The sequence below is a fragment of the Embiotoca jacksoni genome, unplaced genomic scaffold, assembly GCF_022577435.1.
Source record: "Embiotoca jacksoni isolate LCO1_2020_lvr unplaced genomic scaffold, fEmbJac1.0.p SCAF_13, whole genome shotgun sequence".
In the NCBI taxonomy this organism is placed as follows: Eukaryota; Metazoa; Chordata; class Actinopteri; family Embiotocidae; genus Embiotoca; species Embiotoca jacksoni.
The window spans coordinates 7,218,945-7,241,515 of record NW_027185263.1 but is presented as its reverse complement, the minus strand read 5'-3'; the positions used below and the strand labels follow the sequence as shown (position 1 = coordinate 7,241,515).

Genomic DNA, 22,571 nt, shown 5'->3' with positions numbered 1-22,571 from the left:
TTATTGGTCTTCTCTCCGCTCGTCTCCTTAACACACACAACAATTACTTAGCTGTTTATTGAAAAAAAAAAAAAAAAAATAGGATACATTTTTAAAAGTAACTCTCTGCACATGTAGGCCACATATGCAAGTTAATAAATTCTTCACTGCGGTCATAGCTACATTAAATAACGTGGATTGTTCACAGCTATATAATAAAGATGTGCAGCCCTGTAATTTCTCCATGGTGTTATTGTGGATTTTTAATTCCTCTGTAATTACTTGTTACGTTTCATCTAAATTAGGCGATATCTTAATTGATGAAGTGGCCGCGCTGGTCTTTATGTAGAACAAGTGGTTGCGTTGAAGCGAGCTGTAAATTAAAACAATTTAAACGTCCCAAGTTATTTATCAGATGCACAAAATTATTTATCAAATGCATAAAGTTATTCATCAAATGCCCAAAATAGATCGAAGGAGGTTTTTAAAGCTAGCCTACAGTATGTCTATAATGAAGTGTTTTAATTAAATAATAACAATTATTATATTAATAATAATAATAATAATCATACAAAAATTACAGTACCCTAAATGTATAAAATGTGATATTAAACTCTGATATCAATAGTATGAAACATCAACGTTAAATAATCAGGCCTTCAGAAAATCTAAATGGTAAATTGTCTTATTGCATAGAGAAATAATCAGAGCACCACAGACCTTCTCTTTCTCGATGAAATCCACAAAGTTAGTCCTCTCGATCTCCACCGGCTGGCCCTGTCGGTCGTACAGAGCCAGGACGAAGTGGAAGAAGTTGGACTTCCGCAGGTTAGAGGGAGGCTGCTTCTCAAAGTGAGCCCGGGCCAGACCTACTCCACTGCGGACACACAGGCGTGAAGGAGTCGGTGTTAGACTGGTGCACATGTTGTAAAGTTTTACGTTGTAAAAAAAAATATACACCAAAAAAACAACAACAACCGGAGAGGCCTACAGATCCAGTTTGTGCAGATTTTTATGCGTTTGATTTGACTGTCATTTTAAGGCTGATATCGTGAATCAAACTACAATATGAAGGCAGGCTAATTCAAACAAACAAACAAACCACTGATCTTCTGAAAATATAATCAGATGTGTTTGTACTCGAGGTTGTTCTTTATTTAAGGAGATTAATCCACCTTTACATCGCTGACTGTGGGCCATCTGGAGAATTCTATTCCTTTTAAAATATAACGGTGCGTATGTTTAGAAAAGAGGGAACATTGTGTTTAGATTTTTTATTTGAACCATTAACACGGGCCTACATTTATTTATTTGTCCTTTTGGTTTTATTCTCAATAAAGCTCCTCTAACCAGAAGGGCACGCTGAGCATAAATATAGCACAAGCACATGCTGCCATTCACAGTGTAGTTAATAACGAGTGTGAAATACTCTGAATACGAATATTGATTCCCCAGATTATCCTAGCAGCAGTTAAATCCAGATTTCTGTCTGCGGACAACAGATCCCGACTGCTCATCTCCATCTGCGCAGTCCTGCAGGGTCCTGACGGAGAAAACGCACGTTGTTCCCATCTCTCGGTTTAACGAAGGAGGGTGGAAGTTTCTCCTTTCGCTCGGCCAGATGAGCTCACCTTTGGGCGGCCGTGTTGGCGTCCAGCACGCCGCCCCCCTGCATCCAGCTCCGGACGTTCATGCCTCCCAGCGGCTCCTCTTTCAGGCTGCTGCCGCTTCTTTGGATGCTCTCCTGGATCCCAAACATGAACTCGATGCCTGTCCCTCCGCTTCTCGGTCTCTCCCCGCCTGACTGTGCACTTGTTCTCCCGTAGATCCTTCACTCTGATTCAAGCGGAGCAACGTGGGTGCGCTCCTTGCTGCCGGTTCTGCTGCGTGCGCTTCGCTGGAAATCACTCTTTATTCCTCTGATTCCAGTCCTGACGAGGAAGTGGGTGCTAGAACGGGGGACAAATCATGCCGGAATGCTAAGATCCAAAATGTCCAAACACTTAGAACACGGGTTTAAATCGCCAAAAGGACAACGGGACCCGGACTGACCCAGTGTGGAAAGATGTTTAAAAAGTCTCTCCTGGTGCATTGGAGATCCCCAGTTTGAGCTGTCAGGAAGAAAAAAGAAAGAAAAAAAAAAAAAAAGAGATCAACTCGCGCCCGGATCAGATGTCATCATTATCTGACACTTCTTTCTTCCTCTTTTCACTCTTTTGTTTTCTCTTTTTCTGCCTCAGCCCAGTGGTCCGGGACGCGTTGGGGTCGGTGATGTCCAGAGCAGTGCTGCTTCTCGCAGATGACTCCCGAGCTCACTCTCCTCTCCGCTCTCTCTCTCTCTCTCTCTCTCTCTCGCTCTCTGAGGAAATCGCTTTGTGACTCTTCCCAAAGGACCCTCTCTGAGAACCAAACACGGGCTTCTCCCGCCCCGGGGGGAGAGAGAGAGAGAGAGAGAGAGAGAGAGAGAGAGAGAGAGAGAGAGAGAGAGAGAAAGGATGGGAAGTGAAAGAGGGGAGGGGACGGGCGGAGAGGGAGGGGAGGGGACAGGACGGGAGGAGACGCCCCCAAACAAAGGCAAGAGAGGAGTCAGGTCCGCCGCCTCATGCAGGGCGCCGCGGAGATTCTCTGTCCCTTCCCTGCCCGTTCTGGGTACCAGTCCGTCCTTGTTCAGAGGGACTTCGCGAAATCGTTTCAGGGCAAAACGCTTCTTTTTTTTTTTTTTTACTCCTGTAAATGTGGAGATTAATTTCTTGCGCGCACCACAAACACTGAAAATCGACCCAAGAAAGTTTCTCACAGAGCAGAGTCGACTGTATGGAGCTCAAAACCGCGGAAGAAGTACAAACTGCTCAACGGCACTTCAGCAGGGAGGACATATCTGGCCCTCATAATCAAACAAGATGTTTGAGTGGAAAGACCTTTTACTTCAGGGCGAGAGTCTCGTGGAACTATTGAATGAAGAAACAATAAAGTGTGACTTTTACAGAGGCTTGTGGAAATTTCAAGATCATTTGTTTTTAGCTGTTGGTATTCATAAAACAAAGCTTTCATACAGAAAAAAAAAAAAAAAGAATCAATCAAATTATTCAAATTAATTCTCTGACGACGCCAAAGAGACAGCAAAAAAAAATAGCACATCTTACATTAGGCTACTTAGCTGCAACCAATTTGGTGAATCTAATATGAAACCTCAGCCCGTATATTGACATCTATGTTTTATTTACACTGGCTGGTTATAGGCTCAATTAAAAAAAAAAAAAAAAAAAAAAAGCCATATTTCATCTCACAACATCTCCCTGCTCCCCATTGTCTTCCGTAGGCCTGCTTAGTGCAGCCCAGCGCCACAAGACACACAAACAAAAGTGACAATAACAATAATTAGCTCAAAATAACAATGAACATAATTGAGGATAATTGCTACCAGATTCCCCTGCTTTGTCTCTCCCTCCAGCACCATCTGTTATTTAAAACCATCCATCACGCCGTCGAGGGGGGAATCCAAACAAAATACAAATATTAATAGATAATTCCGCGGACTATTTCAATAGAACAAACCTGCAGCGTATCGATCTGCCGAGGTGCAAAAAGGTCAACAACTTTTGTATTATTCAGCTGGCTGTGAAAATGATTGGCAGGGCGAACTGGCGCCGATCCAGGCTGTAATTCCCAAAGGTTATTGAAAAACGCTCTTGACCTTGATTATGGAGAATAAGAGTCTTTTATGCGGTTTCCTGCGCATAGAGGGAGACGGAGACAGTGGCGGGTCAGCCTTCAGAGGATTTAAAGAAGTTCACAGCGGAGGAAAAAAAAAAAAAAAAAAATATATATATATATATATATATGTGAATGGAGGAGTGCGAGTGGCTCTGCATGGTGGATGGATCGATCGAGGAGAGATTTAACATGTGTATCAGCTTATTCAAAAAAAATATCAAAGTGGAGATTTGAACTCCGCGGGTCAACTCGTATACGGTGAAAATGTGTATTAAAAATAAAAGTTAGAATTTAAATCGTAGAAATATATATATATATAAAATAATGCAGTGTCAGTTAAATGCTTGGCAAAATTAATTTAACAATTTACTCAAAATATCCAAGATGTCTGCGAAACTGTGAGGAAGAGATATCGATCTAATACACCCTGAATTTTTTTTATTTTTTTTTTTCTAAATCAATAAAGTCAGACTTTGCACTGGCTGTAGATTATTATGGGGCTATATGAGGCTGTAAGACATACCATGCCATAAGCTAAGTATAGGCACACAAAAAAAATATCCCTTTCAAGTTGAACTGAGCATCACAAACAAGGTTGGCCTTCATCGCAAATATTAAGGTGTTGACGATTTCAAAGGATAGATTAGATTTTTTTTTTTATTTTTTATAAATGATATTGAGATACAGAACTAAAATGTATAATAATGCAGAAACGTGCATGTGCACAAATGGGAGCCCTTTGTGGAACACAAACAGCATTGCAGATTAAAGACGAACGTTTTGTCAGATAAAAAGCAGCGTAAACTCACAGTGAGCTCCTACTATGGCAGAAATGGTCCTCGGTGTGTGTGTGTGCGTGTGTGTGCGCGTCTCCAGTGGCGGATTGTCCTCTCGATTGGAGCCCGGTCTTTGCAAAAAAAAAAAAAAAAAAAAAAAAAAAAAAAAAAAAAATACGACACAACAGCGCCATCATGTGTCAGGCGCACGCAAATGCAGAACAGAGCTAATACAGAAATGAAACATCGATGATACTAATAAATAAAGCACAGATATATTATACGCGTGGTGATATCAGTCGTCTTACATCAAACTAACTGCTTCAGATTACTACACAATATTTACAGATGTGTTTTGCTCTGAATTGCTTTAAGTATTAATAGTAGCTATGAATCAAAAATAGTAGAGCAATTAAGTTATCTCTCAATGTAAATATGAACTTACAAGGTAATATTAAATGTAGAAGAGTTCAATCAATAACAACAGTGCCGCATACTGTACATCTGTGCATACAATCACTGTACATATAATTACGCAACATGCTGTAAATCACAGCATTAATAAGAAATGCCAGTGTCCAGAGTGGATGGTTCATTTTATTTTGACATTCACTTAATTAACCGAGGCAATGCCAGGCATAAAGTCCAAAAACCAACCGTGGGTCATTTTTAACTGAACAGAACACAAAACTGGCATCCAGAGCCAGGTTTTACAGAGCAGGTCCTAAACTCGTGTATGAAGAAACTAAATCTGACAAAAGAGAGAATATGAAACAAAACAAAAATCTGTAGGGAGTCTCGGTGAGAGCAGCCCCGATCATGATCTGTCCGTCTTGTCTGTCTGAGGTAAGCCTACACGCATCTGTCAGCCAGAGGCAACGGTGTCAAGAGAGCGCGGTCACAAATGCATCCAGCAAAACCTTGTTAGCAGAGAGCTTTGGGGCGGCTGTAGATTCCATCTCCGTATTTGCTTACAATGTTATGATTTTACAAAGAATTGTGGGATCTCGGGACGCATCTGGATTTCAGATGTGAAGCTGACTTCAAGGACTTATTTCTCCCGATCACACAATTAAATTCAATGGGGGCAATTTTAAAACGGAAATATACCTCCAGAAGTGTTCATATTTAAGTAGGCAGAAAACGCCACGATATTAGGACATCGGGAGCGAGTTGGCATGTTTTTGCAACATTACCAATTCACCAGGTCAATCGGGAGCAACAACAAAACATTCAATTCCTTTCAATTGATGTGTACAGTGCAAGGTTTGCTGTAAAATATATTGTTTTACTATCTCAACACAAATTAAAGCTGCTGAGAAGGAGGTGAAACGTAGACTTGATAGTGCTCGGTGTGGAAAAACAGCCGTGGCGGTTTTGTGCGTTTGCTGGCACGAGAGCTCAGACAAAAAAAAAAAAAATCATCCAAAACAGCCACCGATGCCTTTTTACATGAAGTCAGTCTTGCAGCTGAAATCTCAAGACTTGCACTGGAATGCAAATAATGCATTTAAAGATTGAACCGCTTATTTTCAAAACATTGCAATGTCCATATTCATCAGACGAATAGGTTACACGATGTTGACCTGAAAGTAAGTTAAAACATTGAATGTTTAACTGTCCCGGACAGTGTGAAAATAAAAATGGCACAGTTGACAGCCAGAAGAGAGACCGCAACTTCCCCAACATGGAGTAAAAACGGAGCAAATACTTGTGGAATCTACAGCTGACAGGCTTCTCTGCTCCTTAGTCATCACTAATACTGTAATGCAAATTTAAATACAGCTGCCAATGACACTTGTAACCTTTGTGGAGTAGGTCTCACTTTCATCATCGAGGTGATCTCTGGGCATGAAACGGTTCATAATGCAGCGACAATCAAACAAGAAGCCGTTCAAATCTCTGTGTGACCATTTCAACTGCTTTGTTATAAAATGAAAGTCAAAGGAATGGAGCTGATGATAAAATGACAAAGTCGTACACAGAAAATCCTTATGTTAACCTTTCGGAGGAACATGTGCAAAATACATCAAACTCTACATTTTCATCTCTTAAAAAAATAAACACAAAAAAGTTAGACGGCGTTGGGCAGGTTTGATCCTACACTTGATCATGTATTCATTCTCAGCCCTGCAGCCAACGCTTCCCAATGTCAAGAATAAAGTCATTCATAGTAATAAGACCTTTAGTAATAGTGGTAGTAAATAATACTTTTGAGGGTTAACTAGTCCGTCTCCTGTCCATCTGCGCCATGCTGATCCCACTCCTAACAGTAGAGGGCACCGGAGTGATCACACCAGCTTGAGGACGCGTCATACAGGCTGGAGAAGCAGTAACACTGGCTGGTCTCCGATCGGAGGACTTGCTTTCCCAAAAGCTTCTCCGCCGAGAGTTTTTGTTCGCAGGCGTGTAACGAAACAAAGACTGATCAGGAAGCTTTGGAGAAATCAAGCCCCGATCTTATTTATATATCAATACTCCTCTGATTTAAGATAGATGCCATACAGAGCAACATTTATATACATTACACACGAACAGATTGGGCTGTTTCCTCGTACACAAAAAAAAAACAAAAAACATCAGAGGGTATTTGGTTGCTGACAGCCACAGAACGGCTTTGGAGCGTTGCTAGTACAAATGACATTAGTGCAAATACAACCCAACAGAAGGAAGAATGGTAGAAAAAAAAACAACAACAAAAAAAAACAAACATTGGTAGCCAGGTTAGAGCACATTGGGGGCAAAAAATTAAATTCTGTGGTAAGAATGGCAGCGTGCAAGCTCTACATATAAGCGTGCATCACGACTCAGCATTCTCAAGTTTTAGTCTTTCAATCAAACACTCTTCAACACACTTCTTCCCCGTCTTGCCCCTGTTGCTAAGCACAGGAGCAGACTGAGTGTATGTGTGTGTGTGTGTGCGTGTGCGTGTGCGTGTTCTAGCATGTGGGAACAAAAGCTATCAAATGGCTCAATTTGCTGGTAGTAACATTTCATGGAGTTAAGTGAGTGAGCAGCAGTAGAATAATCAATGGTCTTAGAAAACAGAGGGTTTGTGATTGGATAAGAGCGATCGGCTCGACAATCTGCAATGTTACCGGTTGACTGTGTTTGTGAATCTGCTAAGCTTTGCAGGGTAAATGCGGGCGAGTACCGTGAACGAAGTAAAGCCAACGGCAGCCAAGTGCGAGCTCCTCGCCGGCTGCGGACTGACTTACACTCCACCTTCTAAAAGGCTCGAATAAAAAATAAAAAAAAAAAACCGAGGCCTCTGTTGCATTTGTATCCCTCCTCTTTAAAACCGTCAGCAATATGTGGTGTCCAAGTAAAGCAGTAATGTAAAATTGACCTTAAAAATAACATTTCTTTGACGGTCATACAAAAGTTTGGCGACGAGGAATAGAACTGTCTTTGCTGGGACCAGCCAAACAAGTTTGATTCGAATATTGAAGCAGTGTAACAGCCAACGTTTGACACATGAAATGAATTGGGAGATATTCCACGTGAACCCACTGATTCGTTCACACCGCAACACTTAACTCGACCATAGCAGGTGTCCTCCGCTTAGCACCAGGCTTCAGGTCGCACGATGGCCTCGAGAAACAACATTCAGTCTCTGTAATGCTTTATACTCTCTAATATACATAACTACAGTCATAGCAGTGGAAAAAGACAAAAAAAAAAAAAAAAAAAATTTCTTTCAAACTGAAGAATTTGGAGACTTTATGAAACGTTAAGACTTTGTCGTGGTTCAAAATGCAACCACCAGTCATCAATAGTCTATCAAAACCGTCTGATGCACTTCTCAATAAATCATGGCACAAACAGGACGACAGAGAAACCCAAATACTATGAAATGTACAGCGACGAAAGTAAAGCTGCACAAACAAAGGCAGGATGGGAGCAACCACCACATGAAATGTCAGAAATGAGAGGAACAAAAGCATGGTTTTGGAAATGCCACTGCACTGTGGGTCTAATATCAATGTAAAGAAAACAACGGAAATGAGTGATGATGCACTTCTTTCATGATTTCACATTTTGTGGACATGATGCAGAACTCCCAATTATTTCTGAGATGAGATTACTGCGATCACCTTTTTGTGTTGAGCTTGAATCCTTCTCAAAAAGGAAAAAAAAAAAAGTGAAAAAGTTGTGCCTGTGATGAAATCACTCACATCTGGCATAAGTTAAACCGATCATGGGACATGTTTAGATTAACTGTTCCAACAAAACCGCCCTAAAAAGTAGCAACAATTTTTGAAGTTGTAATCATTGTCATTTTCTAAAATACTGAGTGATGACTATCTGCTTTGAGATTGTTTTGGATTTTATTTGTAATTTTTTTTTTAATTTTTTTTTTTTTTTTTTTTATCAAAATGGATATGAAGGAATTGGATTTCTGACATCATGGGACAGCCAACTGCTGGACAAGTAGAATATAAGCAGATGGGAGTATTTAGATTGTGTGTTTATATGTGCATGCATGTAATTTGTGTGTTAGGATGGAGCTCAGAGGCTGCATGGAGGAGAATGTTCCCCAGATTGGGATGTGGGCTGGTCACACTGTGATGACGGACCAGTAGATGACTCCCGACTGTTCAATAGGGAGCCTGGGTTTCGCTCGGGTTCAGCAGGGGTCATCTCTGCTTGGGCCGGTACCTGTGAGAACGAGTGGTGAAAGATGGCGGCGGTGAAGGTGCGGGGGAGGGATGGGGGAGAGTCAGGCACGTCCGACGTGTCGGATGTAGAGGACGAAGACGAAGAGGGATGGTCTGTGGACGACTGGTTCTGGAGAGAATCAGTCGCATGTGGGGAAGAAGAACAAAAGGAAGATGATAATGGAGGCCTGACGAGGTGCAGGGGAGCGGAGGGCATGGCAGAGGAGGAGGAGGAGGAGGAGGAGCAGGAGGGGGAGGGGGAGGAGCAGGAGCAGGAGGTTTCTCCAGCTGATATGGCAGGTCCGTTATCTCCCTCCTGCTCTACTGATCCCTCCTCCTTCCCATCGTCTGGTAGAGTGTCATCCTTCTGCTTCTTGCTAGTTGTGGCTTCCTCCTGCCCTGCAGGGCTCTGACTGGCTGCAGGAGTGTCTTGGTTGGGGACGCTGGTGGCTGGTGATTGGCTCTTGAGTTGTGAATGACAGAGCGGGCATGTTTCCTGGACATACAGCCATTTCTTCAGACAGCCAGCGTGGAAGAAATGACTGCACGGAGTGATCACAGCACAGTTCATGTCCTGGAAGGAATCACATTTCACGTTAGTTTCACTTTAATTCGAAGCCCAAAATGTATTTTTGGTCATCTACCCTCTTCGGATATAAATCCAAAACAGCTTTTACCTGGTAGCAGATAGCACAGATGTCATTGTACTGCTCCAGCTGTGCCTTGCTGGCGGTGGGGAGGCTTTTGATCTTGTTTACAGCATCTCTCCTGAGCAGGAAGCTCTGCCAGCCCAGCTGGGCTCGGAGCCAGACGTTGTAGTACGAGTGGACGAGGATGATGGTGCTGCCCATCACGCTCCACTCCCCAAATACAGTCTCTGACACGCCGTAGCACACCACACACACCGCGACCTGGCAAGGTAGGAAATCAGAGATGGTGAGGTGGAGACGTCTTTGGCATATTGTGTATCACACTGCCATTGTTACATGCTGTTCCCTCAAGATACTGCACACTGTGTTGGCATGTGTGAGACATGTACCAGAAACTCCAGCAATCTGTAGGTCCCATTGACACAGTAGATAACTTCATCCATGTTCTCCACTGGAGCTTTACGAAACTCCTCCACCATGAAGAGAACATAGATAAGCAGAGTACCAAGAACCTGGGGGCGGGGGGGGGGGGGGGGGGGGGGGGGGGTGACGGCAGAGAGCTTTTGGTTACAATTCAATTCCATTATGAATCACAAAGTGAAAATGTTAAAGGATCCTAAGGTTGCATAGTTTGGCAAAGTATTCGGGCTCTGCAGACTGAGACAAACTAGTACTATTACATCTATCGTGACTTAAAATCCGAAAACATTTCAACGCAAAAAAAGTCCAAGAGGCCGATGAATTCTTAAGAGATACGTGAGCTGAGATGTGTCCTTGTGTGTTACCTGCAGTGAAGTGAGGATTGAGGAGGAGATGATGATGAGAAGCCAGAAGTCCATGTGGAAGAACTGACAGATCATATAAGCCATGTAGGCTGGAAAGATCAGCAGGAAGAGACACAGAGACACTGCTCGGAAGTGCTTCCACAGACTCCTACAGGACGGGCAGCAGAGTGAGTTTCATCTGTGACATAATGGGCATTTTGCTTACATGCTTTCACACACCTATTTTAGCACAAACAAACTAATGTGTCAGCTAGTTTTGACCTTAAATGGGTTGCCCAATTAGCCAAAACAAACAGACAGTTTGCAGTTAGCATTTTCCTCAGCAGAAATGGATTTTTCATAAAAGTGTCACTCTATTGATTTACGACGGAGGATTATAATCAGTCCAAACAACAACAAACAAAAAAAAATACCCAAAAAGTTTTCGAAAGAAAAATCAACGTATTTGGTAAGTTTGTCTTACTTGTCTCTGGACGCTCCCAGGGCCAGGACTATGGGGTCAGCTATCTCCAGCATGGACTGCAAGATGGAAGCAACAACAATGAAGAGGATGATGGAGAGGAGGAAGGCTCGGTGGATGACCTGCAGCTCGATGAGTCCAGTTTGGACAGCAAGGATCAGCAGAGTGATGCCTTCTGTCATCCCTCTGCACAAACAGGAAACAGAAGAACAGCTGTGAGTAAAAGTGTAAACACAAACCCAAACAAACACGCGCGCACGCACACGCACACACACACACACACACACACACACACACACGCTGGCTGACCTGTGCATGGTGTTGTCGTTCATAAAGGCTCTGTAGCCTTGCAGGTAGAACTTGCACAGTGTGAGAACTCCCAGTGCGATGAAGGAGACGGTGAAAACCAGCCCCAGCAGAGAGTACGGAGTACTGCAACATTCTGCAATACTGAGAACGGGGACGGAGGAGACAGCAGGAGGAGCAGGAGGAGCGGAAAGGAGGAGTAACACGTCATAAAACAAGACAAATATGCACAACTCACTTGGCTGTTTCAAATGTTTTGATTCAATTCCTCCACTTCACAGATGGTGGGTACGTCATAATAATGCAACATTGGCTGCAAGTTATTTCTGCCCAGTATAAACCAACAGTCTTTTAATACTGTCCCACTTACACGCTAACCTTAAATGAGCAGAAATGGGGCAATCAGATCCTTTGGGTTGCTTGATGATAAATCTGCACAATGTAATTGTTGCTTCCGTTCTCAGTACGAGAATGGGAAATATAAATACCAGCAAGATAAATGATTTAATTGCTCGACACAAATTCCAAAAATCATCCTCGTCTAATCCTGTTCTCTCTAATTGGATCATATCAGGACACCTTTAATACAATTAAAGGCCAGATGACGTAATATTTTACAACCCAAGATCAATATTACTAATAATTTGAGCTGAATTTGTGTCTACTGGCACCATCTAGTACAATTTCCCTTTAACCAACCAAATTATTTCAAATATGAATGCTTTTCCATTAAATCTGTAAAATGACTTGTCCTATGCTTTATAACGTCTTTTTTTTCTTTTCTTTTTTCTTTATCTTACAGATTTATGTCACACAAACTATATGAGGCAATATATATAACACACACAAGACACACTGGGAACTGTCTGCGATGCAAATTCTACGATGTCGCTCACAGTGTGAACCGTAATGTTCTGTTCTTACCTTGTAAGAAAGAGGAAAAGAAGCCTCTCCCTTGAGGTAGGCTGGTCTCTGGTGCTGAAGTAGGAGTAGATCTGCAGCGCAAACAGCAGCAGCCAGAAACACATGAAGAGAACTGGAAGGACCAGCTGGTTCCACAGAGACATACCCAAAGCTAGCAGCCCGTACACTTCCACCACCTGGGGGGTGAGGGGGGATTGGGAGAGAGAGAGAGAGAGAGAGAGAGAGAGAGAGAGAGAGAGAGAGAGAGAGAGAGAGAGAGGACATAATTAGGACAAAGACAGATCACCAGTGATATTACGTATATGGAAATCTACGAACTGAAGAAGCTTGCAGCATTAATGGTGTATTACCTGAGCCAGCTCCCTGTAGGCAGTCTTGGCCAAGTTATATGGTACTAGTAAGTTAGAAGCCAGGAAGTAAATGACCTCCAGCCCTGTGAAGATCATGGAGAACTTATTGATGAAGACGATGGTCTCCAGTGGGACCAGACACAGTCTGGCCACCAGAGGGAGGAGGTGAGCTGAGAAAAGCCAAATCCTCTTGGTCTGCATCACACAGGAACATAGCGTACATACCACCAGCTGACCTGAAAGGAGATGCACAAACGCACATGAGTATAGATATGCACACATGAATGCACACACTGTTTCCAATGTGACTTTAGAACAGCTTTTGGAGGATGTATTGTTTGTAATTAAAAAAAAAAAAAAGAATATCTATCCCAAAGTGGTCACAATATGATTAACCACTAAAAACCAGCAAACATTTAAAAAGAAATAGATGTTGTCTCCTATCCGTCGCTACAACAGTATATACGTGCCACTGTAACCATGTTATTTTTGCTTTCTCAGGCTTTCACTGTCCAGTGAAATCAGCACAGTCTATTTATAGCACAGGAGACTCCGTTTCTACTCTCTAGTAAGATGAGACCAGGTCCTATCAACCCATAGCGGCAACATTTTCCATTTGAAAATAAACTAACTTTCAAAGACTAGATGTTGTGGTTGGTCTTCCGAACAATTCATGCCAAGTGTGGCCAGGACATACGACCTTAAAAAGCTCGACTATACCACATATAGTCAAGCTTTTTTTTTTTTTTTTAACAGCTATCTATTAACAACTACAACATGCTGATCCACAGCCTGTTCCCACACAAAGACTGAGGTACATACACGTTACAGAAGTGCAACTCTGGAGGTGGCAAGAGTTTCGTACCTTCCTGAGAGAGGAAGCGACAAGAGTGGAGATGCAGTCCCTCTCCTCACTATGTTGTAGTTTTACATGTGACAGAAGATCTACGGAATACATTTCTCCATATTCTATATTGTACCAAAGCACGGGCAACAATGACAGAGTAGAGAGGAGAGAATATCCTGGGAGCTCAGAAAGGAACGACAGCATTAAGTGTATTCTTCTGTCAATGCTGTACGCGAGTACTTTAATCTATTCATGTGTAATACTATACCTATGAGTGCAGTGGTGAATCTGTTCATGGAGAGAGGTTCCAGGTAGACAGGTCCTTCATAGCCAGACTCGAGTTCGCTGCGTACATAATCCCTGACAAAGAGAGGTCAAAATGCTCAACGTGCAGGGGAATCTATTGTGAGCAGGTACATACCACTGACGTCCAGTGTAGCCCAACCCCATAATGTCAAGCCCTTCACATGCACTAACACAAGGAAAACTCTCACTAAGTGGGTGAAAGCCCTGTCAATGGAAATACAGTACATCATACTTTACAGTGACCGAGGGCTCGGGAATCGAACGATATGGCCTTTTCAGGGCCGATACCTATTATTGGCAATTGAGGACAGCGATAAACCGATATGTGAAACCGATATACATTTGCAGTAAAAAAAATTTTAAAAAAATCTTCATGTCAAAACTTGGACTAACAAATTCTAACACAAAACTTAATTAAAAATGATTTTAAATAAATAAATGCTGCCACTACGTAAACTTATTATAAAGGTATATTGCAATTTGGGCTATTCAGTGTCCCCTCTCTGTTGTGCTGCGCTGTGTGTCTCTGTGAGCCACAGCTCCGCCCTTCACGATACACAGAGAGCGAGCAGAAGAGCGGCAGAAAAATGCATGAGCGACTCTTGGACTGAGCTGAAATGAAGCGGGAGCACAGGGACTCGGTAAATAACACAATATCGTGTTTGGTTCTGGCGGGGCAGGAGGTCCCCTGGACAACGAGTCGCGACGGTGCGAGACGAACTTTTGTGAAACACGCGTGTCGTGTTAAAAACTGTCAAAAAGAGAAAGAAAATGTGACATGACTGTGGTGTTTTTGCAACTTCAGCGTAGAGGACTTGTGGTGTTTTTAACAAGGTCTCCTGTCTGACCTTTGAAACACAGTCTGTTGAGCTGCTGGAAACTTCTCTGCCACTGAAGCCAAGAGAGCTTCTTCTGTGGCTGAGAAGTCCTCAGCGTTGATTGGCCATTACTCATTAAGATGTAACCAATCAGATATTGAATAAAAAAAATAAATAACGATACTCAGAAAAATGCTAAATATCGGCTACGATAATCAGCCAGGCCAATAATCGGTCGATCCCTACGGCCTTGCGGCTCTAAGGATAGGATACTTTAAAATGGTGCCATGAATTGAATTTTTATACCCGACAGAATATAAATCACCTGAACTTGTTCCAATTTAAGTCGACGAGAGATTCAGAATCAATTTGGGCTCAGAGGCCGCAGCAAGCATCCTCTGTCAAGTCAAGCCATTCAAAACCGTAGCATAACATGACAGATCTGCATCTTATCATGTTTACTGGTAGAAGTCAGAGAGAGAGAGAGAGAGGGAGAGGGAGAGAGAGAGAGAAAGTGAAAGCGAGAGTGAGAGAGAGAGTGTGTGTGTGTGTGAGTGAGAGTGAGAGTGAGTGAGAGTGAGAGAGTGTGTGTGTGTGTGTGTGTGTGTGTGTGTGTGTGTGTGTGTGTGTGTGTGTGTACCTTGAGACTTGGTGACCAGCGAACAGAAGCAGGGCCGTAAGGACATACAGGTAGAGTTTAACCAGGTGCTGACGAGGCAGAGTCAGGAGTACCAAGCTCAGGATGTAACCTGTGAGGCAGTCACACACAGCAAACACACACACACACACACACACAGCAAACACACACACACACACACACACACACACACACACACAAAAACGTACATGCATTTGAAAAGCATCTCTACTGCTTCCTGTTTGCAGACCACACTGTGTTTCCCATCAAATAAGCGATACACTGAATGCGTATGTGTGACAGATGTTTCTTGATGATTTGTTTGACAGTCAAACAGCCACCGCTGCAAACAGCCTTCCCGAACGACAGTCTGCTACCCAAAAACCAGGTCCAAAACCTCTTCGTTGCACTGCAACAGTTACTTTGGTTTTACTGCCTCACTTCCCCTTTATTCTTTTCTGTCCACCCACAGTGCTCATCAGCACATACCAAGCCCATTGGCTCATTAACCGACTCCAGCCAAGTTTGAGAGCACACACAGCCATAGTAAAACCCACAGACAAAGAAAACTCAACACTGTCCTTATGGCTTTGCTTTTAGCTGGTTTAAATCATGATTTGAAAATAAGGCTGTGCCCACTTTTTTTTTTTTTATTATTGTTAACAGCAGCTAAGAAAGACAAACAATGGACTTGTAAACATATTTGCGGATAGAATTTAAGAGAAAATGTATTTTCGCAAAACTGATTACCACAGTCATACAGTGTTTTTAAAACCATGTTTGAGTGCACTGGGAGAGTGTCGTTCGTTTCATCACTTCACTGCTGAGAGTATGTTACCACCAGCTTGTCTTGTCTGACTATCAGTAGGCTAATCAGTTGTGGATTTAGTGGATGAATGCACTTTTGACAAACCACAAAGAGAAAAACAATGTTGGAATTTAGTACTTGCTGTACTCCTTTGAGAGATACACGTTTGATTCGTAACATTATTTTAGAAATTGGTTTCAATCCAAGTAAAGTCTACTCTACTATCTGAGACACTGTTCAAATTCCCAGCATGCAACTCCAGACAGCTGTGCTTCTGCTTTAGACTGATGCTCTGGCAAAAAGATCATGTCAGTTATCGCTGCAAAAGCAATTTTTACTCCTCGGTATCCCAGGGGACGCCACATGAACCCCCACTCGCACCGTCTTCACCTCGTGAAGTCGTTCACTGGAAAGCGAAAATGAACTGAAGTGCAACGGGAATGGAGGAAAAAGTTGGATAACAGTTCAGAGCTAATGCGGGCTTGCACTCCCAGAATGCCTTTTTGTCTTGTTTTCTTGTTCCCACTAAATAAGTGACTTTGACAGAGCTACCTACACACCTGACCATGGTAACACATTAATTTGGACTTGCCCAGCTGTCTCTCAAATACCATAACTAGGACAAGAACTGCACAGCTTGTAAATCAGGTGGCTTTGGTCACACGGCACTTGTCGTCATGCCCAATAATCCCTCTTGACTGTTCTGAAATCACCACAAAGCCCTGCTGAGCTCAAAGCTTACTGAATACGGCCACATATGAATACTTTTTAAAACGGACCAAATTAGGTGTGGTGGCATGACGTACCTAAATAAAAAATAAATAAAATTCCAACAATGCAATTCCAACCGAAAGAGGTGAAATGATGACTTTTGGCAAGACTAGAATAGCTACAGTGCAGATCATTATGACTTGACAGATGGCAACAGCTTTTTACACAATGTTATCAAATCCAGTGCTTCTCTTTTATTCTAATTCTCTAGTAAATACTAATGCATGAGGGATAATTTGTACTGGAAAAGTTTGTTTGTGTGTTTGTGCGCGTGTGTGTGTGTGTGTGCGCGCCAACACTTACCTACGTAGTGCAGGTAGAGTGCCAGGTATTTGTACTGAAATAGTGGGTTGTTTGAGAGGCTGGAGCGCTGGATCTTCTGGAAGAAGGAGCTCACATCCCAGCGATACAGGACGTCCAGCAGCATGATGCTGGGAACACGCAGACCCACATTGAGCACGGCCTCTACGCGGTCCTTCACTGCCATGGCCTCAGTTTAACCTCTGATCAGCAGGCAGAACTAAACACTAAGACGGGATGTTAATAGCGGGTGGTCTGCGGAGAAGGAGAGATAATGCAAAAAGGAAAAACAGAAGATGAAAGTTTAATATGATGCAGTTACTGAGGATTGATGGCAAGAATTTAGGGGGGGGAGGTGAGAGGGGCGGAGGTGAAAGACAACTAAGACGGGGGGATTAATGAAGGTCACAGAAAGGCACAGAAAGTGCCCAAAGATGGAGGGGAGACAAACAACCGAGGAAAAACAGATCATTTGACATGAAGCAAAATCTCCACGCTGTAGCCCGGCTTTTTCTGCAGACTACAGTGAATGTAAAATTCACCAACTGTCGTAACGTAACTGCAAATTATCTTCGTCATAAAAGTTTAAAGTGAAGTTTTATTGTGGCTGGCAGTATAGATAAACTACCCAGCAACTGCAAACGTAATGAACATAATGTCTGTATCAAGCTACACATGACTGGGAAACACTTTCACTGGAAAAAAAAAAAAAAATCCACTATGATTTAAGGTTTAATGTTCAAGATTTCCACATCCGAGTAATGTTTATTTTGTACATCGAAGAGCAAGTTGACGGTGAAGCCCAAATTATAATTTTAAGTAAGCTGGTAAAATCATTACCGGCAACAATATCACAAAGTAGAGCCTTCCTGCTTGGTTGTTGTTTTTGTACGTTGATTCGGCGAACCGGACCAAACAACTCATTATGTCCGTTGTCTTCGAGTCCGAACCAGAATGCCGGAAATTCAATCCAAGGAAAAACGCCGCTCGTCTGCAATAGGTTGTGACCACCGAAACTCCACAGGAATATCGTGCAGTGAAGAACTGCTTCACCCAGAGCTAGGCTTTGCGTCGTCAAATCTATCGGCCAGTAACCGATCGAGACAAGTAAATGGAAATAATGACATGCCTTTTGTCTGCTTCCATACAAATACCCAACAGCACAGAACTTATATCATGAGCGCTGCACAAGTAATCGAAAATACGCCGTGGGGCAACACTTTCTGGCGCGGTTCGGAGGTCGCGTTTGACGAATGAGGCATACTTGCAAAATGTGCTTATTCAAATCCTCAACTTTTCACCCCTCGTTTTGCTACATCGGCATAATGGTTAAATTTGTTTATGCCAAATGAATTTAGTGGTTCATTTACGCCTACCCGCTCCTCTGTTGGAGGAAGCGATGTGGTGGATATAAACGTTTGTAAAAGTACATTTTCCAAAACTCAATTGAGAAAACATAAATCTGTGATGAGGTACTTCATCATCATTAAACATTATATTGATGTGAAAATCATACAATTCCAGTATTAACGTAAAACTGGTCATTGGTTCCAAAACATTGCCCGTCCGCAAAGTTCTCATACAATCAAAGTTATTAAGGGGAAATCTCAGGTTGAGATTTCTATGATCTAACAGTATGTCACTAAACCAAAACTGTTTACAACTACATGCACTCAATAAGCAAATATTTAGGAATGCATAGTACTGGATGTTTTTGCTATTATTTACTCTTTTGCACAATTGCCGACACTGATATATGCACATATTTTTATGCACCATCTTTTCTACAGTGGAGTTAACTTGTTCTTAAACCTACTCTTATTGGGATGGCTTACTAGGAGATGCAGACATAAAATACAATATTTCAATGGGTAAAATAAAAAAATAAAAACACTTCACTCTGGGTAAAACGTACCATATATTTTTATCCAACATTTTCTTTCAAACAAAACTAAGATTCGGCCAACGAACACAAGCTTCAAAGAAACTCTCCCTTCGACAATCAATGCACAAAACAACTTTGACATCCATTTCAGACACTGTAAAAAAAAAAAAAAAACACGCCACAGATATTGTGTTGCGCTCTTTTTTTTTTTTTATGCTCAAAGCAACAGACCCAATGACGTGGCATTGAGAGTGCACCCTCACACCAGGGATGCGGCGTCGACCGTTGCGTAGTTTATTTATATACAGATTGCAATTCAATTTGATTTCCCCGCTTCTCCGACTGAATCCTACAACAGTTGCTACAGCTACACTAAATTTCCCACCAATCAAATCAAGAGGGTCGCGAACAAAGCTGATTGAGCCAGACTTCATGTAAACCAAACACACCTAACGGTAACCATTGTTTATAATCTGACTTAACGACACAAGGGATGGAAAAACCTCTCGTAGCGAACACCAGTTACTCCAAGGCAATTGTTTTAGTCAGGTCAAGTGATTCTGCCACAGCTTCGATGTTAAAACAGTTCATGTCTGAGGACTTAAGAACCGCCAACAAATCAGTGATTGTTAACCAAGAAGCGCCGGAGCTCGAGTACATTTGAAGTAGCAGGAAGGGAACTTCCAGGGACCAACATGTTGCCCCTTTTTTTTAATGCCAGCAATAACAAATCTCTGACTCCACACAACAGAGCTCTTGCAATGATTTTTTTTGTTGTTTTGTTTTTGTTTACAACCGTGAAATTGAAGTGATGCAAATACAGTTTCACATGCGAGTTTTGCTTGCAGGGTATTTCAGCCACAATCTCACTGGAAATGCTACTTTCCAAACAGAAACCCCTTGAACCTGCCCCCCCCCCCCACGTTGTACAATAAGTATTAATTCAAAGCAGGGTACATTTTTGACCAACGCGATGTCCCACTTCCAGAATATTTTTTTTTTTTTTCAAAAGTTGGCAATAGCAAGAGTTTCCATCTGTTACCATCCCTGCAGCCCGGGACAGGATCTGATAACTTGCGTAACTAAATTCACCACGACCATCACCAGGCCAGACAGATCCGCTCGCTGAATCCCAACTTATATAACGCGTCCGACAAACCACTGTATTTTTTTTTTTTTTTTTTTTTTAATATCTGTCGTAATCCATTCAGGGCATACTGTGATGGGCCTCAAGTCTAAATGGGTAATGTTTACACCATTACTCGCTTAATTAAGGCGCCGGCACCGAGGAGGCTCGTTATGGATGAGCGAGTACCGCATCGACTGAACTCCAGTAACCCCGAGAAGAAAATCTCCCTGCCACGACGCTAAAAGACCCGCAACACTTTACTAACTTGACTGGAGGATAGATTAAAAAAAAAAAAAATAGAAAAAAAAAAATAGAAAAAAAAACAAAAAAAAAAACGTGGCGTGGTAATCAAGTTGGATTACGATCCAATTTAATGGCAGTGCTGTGGAAAATAAAATAAAATTAAAAAAAAATTAAAAAAGATGAGCTGCATCGAGCAGGCAGCAGCAGGCACGGTGCCAGGAAATGCAAAGCTAACGTAGCCCGTCGGTTAGCCAACTAAACTACCGACAACTTGCAGGCGCGCTCAAGTCCGACCGGAAACCAGACACGCGTTAGTTTTGGTTACAACTACAACTACAACAAAGCGTGTCCGCGTAACAGCTTATCACTTGAAATGTTTGAATATTTAGCGCAAACTGTCAGTAAGTCCCAACTGTAGCATAGCTAACTAGCAGACTGGAGGAGGAGGGTGGAGGAGGAGGAGGAGGAGGGGGGTCAGCTAGCTAAGGCGCCCCGACCATTGGAAAAAAAAAAAAAAAAAGAGAAATAAAAGAGAACTTACATTTGAAGGACGATGTTCGCACTATGTACAATGGTTTCAGGATGCTTTTTCGGGTCGGATATCGACCATTTTAACTCGGCACCGCCCGAGTTAACGGTCCTCTCGACGGGAGCGTTTCACACTGAAAGGACGCGGCCCATCCGCTCATCTTACCTAGCAGCCATTACCCGGAGTACCGAGGAGGACGCACTGAGCATGCGCGACGTTTGGGTCTGTCCCACTAAATCTCTTCGCCCCGGACTTCTTCCATCCACACTGGAAATTGTAACTGGTACCCTCACTGTAACCCGATATTTAGTCTTTGAATTGAAATTGTTCAAGGCACGGGCTGTGTTATATTGGAACTATTTTCTATTTTGTACTGTAAATAGTTGATTATGCTCTATTTTGTTCCCACCCCCTCTCCACCCAGGAAGTGTTGTTGCCAACGTCCCAGCAATAGTTTAATCTACAGTAAATGCATCGTGTTGATCATCATAAGTTTATATATATATATATATATATATATATATATATGACCTTTATTTAACCAGGTAAAATCAATTGAGAACCAATTCTCATTTACAATGATGACCTGTCAGCACAGTCCACACAGTGACACAAACAGCACAGATACAAAACAGTATAACAAACACGACATTAAAAGTCGACAAGATCGGGGGAAAAAAAATATATTTTTCCACTGAGTCCAAGTGGATTTTAAAATACTATCTTAACGTTCATAAGTGCAGAAACATTTTCTCAACTTGTGTTTATCAGAAAAATGTATCACCAATTACATCACTAAATTTGGAAATACATTGCTTTCACTGGACAGGATTAGTATGAAAAACTAACAAAAGCTTTCAGAAAAATGTAATGGAGAAAAAAAAGTACAATATTTGCCTTTGCGATTAGGTTAGGTTAGGTTAGGTAGTTACTTTATTAATCCCCGAGGGGAAATTTTTTTCGCTGCAGCAGCATACAGAAGCAATACGATAATAATAGAATAATAGAAAAGCAATAAAATAGCAGTAAAATAGCAGTAAAAAAATAAAATATAAAATGCACAGTATATACAGTATATACAGTACAGTATAAATCTATATATAATATACAATTAGATTAAATAGAATTAGATTAAGTAAAGTAGAAGTGTGAAGTTGCAAAAAAAATTTAAATACTTAAGTCAATTACAAGTACCTCAAATTTGTACTTAAGTACAGTCCTTGAGTAAATGTACTTTGTTATATCACCGAAAAAATAAAGCTGGTCAAAGTAGCGTTTTTTACAAATGGGATGTCCTGTTGTTACAGTAATGAGGCCTGGACATTTAACTGACTTCACTGGACCAGAGAGTGTATTTTTAAGGACCCACAGACATTCACATAATACACGCAGCATCACACCTTCTGAAGGAACATATTAGAAACAACCAAATCGATCAGGTATTCTGGTGTTCAAATAGCAATTCAGAGATATTGTTTTTAAAATAATTAATTCTTAATAGCTGCTCTGAATTTACAGTTTTTGTTTTTTTGTTTTTTTTCCTGGTGTTTCACGTTTGTAATTAATCAGAGAAATTGTAGCTGTAGTGTTGATATTTCTTATGTCTTTTCTTTTCTCTTTTCCTTTCTTTTCTTTTACAATATGAATGAAGATGCACTATCAAACGATTTTATGTGGAGGGATGGTTACTATG

The 22,571-nt window shown here is 41.8% G+C and overlaps 2 protein-coding genes across 3 annotated transcripts in view; both read right to left on the bottom strand.

Annotated features, from left to right (window-relative positions):
* LOC138196253 (transcription factor COE1-like) overlaps positions 1-2,353 on the bottom strand; it is an 89,410-nt gene extending 87,057 nt beyond the window's left edge. For both annotated transcript variants that reach the window (XM_069146130.1, XM_069146131.1), the window contains exons 1-3: positions 1,611-2,353; positions 700-856; positions 1-26 (exon numbers count right to left, since the gene is read on the bottom strand). The exon at positions 1-26 is cut by the window's left edge and continues 38 nt beyond it. In XM_069146130.1, coding sequence (XP_069002231.1) covers positions 1-26; positions 700-856; positions 1,611-1,738 — 311 coding nt within the window. In that variant the 5' untranslated portion in view covers positions 1,739-2,353. The remainder of the gene's footprint in view (positions 27-699; positions 857-1,610) is intronic.
* A 2,693-nt stretch (positions 2,354-5,046) lies between these two features.
* On the bottom strand, positions 5,047-21,055 carry LOC138196252 (RING finger protein 145-like). The gene is made up of 12 exons (XM_069146127.1): positions 20,891-21,055; positions 17,096-17,347; positions 15,217-15,325; positions 13,721-13,812; positions 12,606-12,841; positions 12,256-12,431; positions 11,335-11,475; positions 11,029-11,211; positions 10,566-10,713; positions 10,170-10,292; positions 9,808-10,041; positions 5,047-9,704 (listed from the first exon to the last, which is right to left on the bottom strand). The coding sequence occupies exons 2-12, from the start codon at positions 17,277-17,279 to the stop codon at positions 8,982-8,984; spliced, it is 2,349 nt and encodes a 782-aa protein (XP_069002228.1). The 5' UTR covers positions 17,280-17,347; positions 20,891-21,055; the 3' UTR covers positions 5,047-8,981.
* Positions 21,056-22,571: the final 1,516 nt, after the last annotated feature.

Coding starts and splice junctions, on each gene's coding strand:
- LOC138196252 (XM_069146127.1), bottom strand. CDS start 17,279: ATGGCAGTGAAGGACCGCGTAGAGGCCGTGCTCAATGTGGGTCTGCGT. Junction 12,432..12,605: donor CCTACAGGGAGCTGGCTCAG/GTAATACACCAT, acceptor CTCACCCCCCAG/GTGGTGGAAGTGTACGGGCT. Junction 10,714..11,028: donor CTGGGAGCGTCCAGAGACAA/GTAAGACAAACT, acceptor CCCGTCCTGTAG/GAGTCTGTGGAAGCACTTCC.